Raw genomic sequence first — 2,980 nt, 5'->3', positions numbered from 1 at the left:
GCCCGCCCCCGGCTCGCGGTTTCTAGGGCATTGGCCGCGCCGCTGGGTGATCCCTTCGGGCTCAAGTTGCAGGGGGGCGGGCCCGGGCCCGGAGGTGGAGTCTCCCGCCAATTCCAGCCGTGGCTATAAATTGAGCTCCCCGCGCGGTCGCAACCCAGATGCCTCGCCAGGCCGCCTCGAGGCTGGTGGTCCAGGAAGGCGACGGGGTCCGGGGGCCTTCGGGGCCCGCAGCCACCATGCTCCGCTCCCTGCTGCTTCACTCTCTGAGGCTCTGCGCCCAGACCGCCTCGTGCCTCGTGCTCTTCCCGCGCTTCCTGGGCACGGCCTTCATGCTGTGGCTCCTCGACTTCCTGTGCATCCGCAAGCATTTCCTGCGCCGCAGCCACCGGGGGCAGTCCGAGCCCGAAGTGGAGCTCAGCAGTGAGGGCGAGGAGGCGCCCCCCGACGACCCACCCATCTGCGTGTCCGACGACAACCGCCTGTGCACCCTGGCGTCGCTCAAGGCCGTGTGGCACGGACAGAAGTTGGATTTCTTCAAGCAGGCGCACGAGGGCGGGCCGGCCCCCAACTCCGAGGTGGTCCTCCCCGAGGGCTTCCTGAGCCAGCGCATCCTGGACTATGCCCACGGGAATCGGCCGCTGGTACTCAACTTCGGCAGCTGCACCTGACCACCGTTCATGGCGCGCATGAGCGCCTTCCAGCGCCTGGTCACCAAATACCGGCGCGACGTGGACTTCCTCATCATCTACATCGAGGAAGCGCACCCCTCCGACGGCTGGGTCACCACGGACTCGCCCTACGTCATCCCACAGCACCGGAGCCTGGAGGACCGGGTCAGCGCGGCGAGGGTGCTGCAGCGAGGAGCGCCTGGCTGCGCTCTGGTCCTGGACACCATGACCAACTCCAGCAGTTCCGCCTATGGCGCCTACTTCGAGCGCCTCTACGTCATCCAGGGTGGCACCATCATGTACCAGGGCGGCCGGGGCCCGGATGGCTACCAGGTCTCGGAACTGCGCACTTGGCTGGAGCGCTACGACCAACAGCTCCACGGTGCCCCGCCCCGTCGTTTGTAGACCGCCAAGGGATCACAGACCGATCGTGGCGGGCAGGGCCTTCGGGCCTCTGAATCTCACGTACAGGAGGCCCAAACCTCCGAGGTCAAGTTCGGTGGGACCTCGGCGTCGCGGCCATACTGAGCCAGGGACCTCCCTGGGACTCACCTGTACCTGCGTGGCTCGTTTGAAAGCCTCTGGGGATCCTGGGGGTGGCAGGCAGGATGCGCTCCGCTCCTGGGTCCGTCCCAGGGTCTTGCCCCTCCTCTTCCTCACACCTCCCTGGAGCTCCTCGGCCGGCGCGCGGGCACCTCGGCCACGCCCGCGCGCCCTGCGCGCAGCTGGGTGTCGCCAGCGCCGCCAGCTCACCGCTAGTTGCCTGGTACCCACCTGTCGCGCGCGGGAGCCCTGCTGCTAGTGTGTCTACGTCTCGTCCCTGAGGGAGGGGGAGGGGTGGGAGAGCCCGGCCAGGAGAGCCCCCCCCCTTTGTTTTGGGCTCTCGCGAACCCTGCTGCTGATGACGAACCGACTCTAACTGGTCTTGTCCACGAGCCGGCTCTGAACCGCTGAGGGGTCGAAACAGCGCCTAAAGCAAGCGGGGGAGAGTGCCCTGCGTCCCTGCGGGGAACCGCCGAAAATGGGGTGGGAGGGAGAGGGGGGTCGGCTTCGGGACCGGAGGAAGGTGGCTTTGAGGGGCGCTGGCGAGGCTGGGCGCGCCGCCAGGGGAGGAGAGGAGGCCGGAACTCCTTGGAGAGGGACCCAGGTGGTTTTCCTTGGGAAGGTGGAGTTGAGGCCAAGGGCCAGGGGTGGGGCGTAGCCTGGAGTCCTGGGTTCTGGGACTCCTAAGGCGGAGCTGCCGATCGCGGGGCGGAGGGGGGGGGCTGATCCCACGGTCATCCGGCGCGGGTTTGGATGGAAAGATTCCTTGTATATAAAGTTCTTTTGAGCTGCAAAAATAAAGACTTGGAGTACACTGTTTGCCGGGGGCCGCTGGTCCTCTTCCTTCTCTCGCCTGTGAACAGCGATGGGAATTAAAGCCCGGGTCCTCCCCTCGTGCCCCACAGTGACCCTGGAAGGAGGCGGCGCGGGCGCGGGCGGTGGGCGGGGCGGGAAGGGGTCCGCAGGGAGGGCGGAGGGCCGGGAGGGGCTCGGGGTCCCCCCCTCGCTGCCCTGCGTGCCTGCGCGCGCGCCCAGGACTTCCCGCCATCTAACCTCCCCAGCCTCGGTGGACAAGGAGACACAGCGCGGGGAGCTTCGAACTTTCTAGAACTCCTGGCCCACCCATCAAGCTCCTCGCTCCCCCCCAACGGCGCACCTGCCCCCAGCAGGCCCCGCCCGCGGCTGGGGTCCCTGGGCACACGATCAGCCCGGCGTGCCCCAACGGCGGCTTCCACGGCTGGGCTGGAGGTCACGGGGACCCCTGCCCCGGGCACCCCGTCCTCTGCCCCCTGAAAACAGGAACCGACCCCCCACACACACCCTCGCCCGCCGCAGGCCGGGGAGGGGGCTAAGCGGAAGGGTAGAGCCCAGGAAGGGGGTGGGCGCCCTCCCAGCAGCCGCCGCGCCCGACCCCGCGCGCCCCCCGCAGACCCCGGGGTGAGGGCGACGCGCGCCCCCAGGGACACCTGGACGGAGTTTCGAGGTGGCTGTGGGAGCCGAGGCCGGGGATGGGGGGACCGCGGACCCCGGGCCTCCCCGGGGCGGTGCGCACCCCGGGGAGTGCTGAGCACGGGACGCTGGCGGGAGAGGGGGGACGCGGCAGGTGGGTTGGCGGAGACCCCGAAGCAGCCCCCCAGTTCCGAGCCCGGCCCCACGCTCCCCTCCAGGAGAACTTTTTGGGACGGACGCCCTAAACACGGGAAAGTTTGAGTGGCTTTCGAAGTAGCCCGGCTGCTGCTCGGAAGGACTCCACGAAACCCCCGGGAGGA

At 69.1% G+C, this 2,980-nt stretch overlaps 1 protein-coding gene across 1 annotated transcript; it reads left to right on the top strand.

Annotated features, from left to right (window-relative positions):
• Positions 1–25: 25 nt before the first annotated feature.
• Dio3 (deiodinase, iodothyronine, type III) lies at positions 26–1,194 on the top strand. The gene has a single exon (XM_013014911.1). It carries the CDS (start codon positions 159–161, stop codon positions 1,071–1,073), a length of 915 nt encoding a protein of 304 aa, XP_012870365.1. The 5' UTR covers positions 26–158; the 3' UTR covers positions 1,074–1,194.
• The last annotated feature ends 1,786 nt before the right edge of the window (positions 1,195–2,980 follow it).

This window comes from Dipodomys ordii, unplaced genomic scaffold (assembly GCF_000151885.1).
Source record: "Dipodomys ordii isolate 6190 unplaced genomic scaffold, Dord_2.0 Scaffold2, whole genome shotgun sequence".
Classification (NCBI taxonomy): domain Eukaryota; kingdom Metazoa; phylum Chordata; class Mammalia; order Rodentia; family Heteromyidae; genus Dipodomys; species Dipodomys ordii.
The sequence above is the reverse complement of the archived record's forward strand: the minus strand, read 5'-3'. Positions and strand labels throughout refer to the sequence as shown.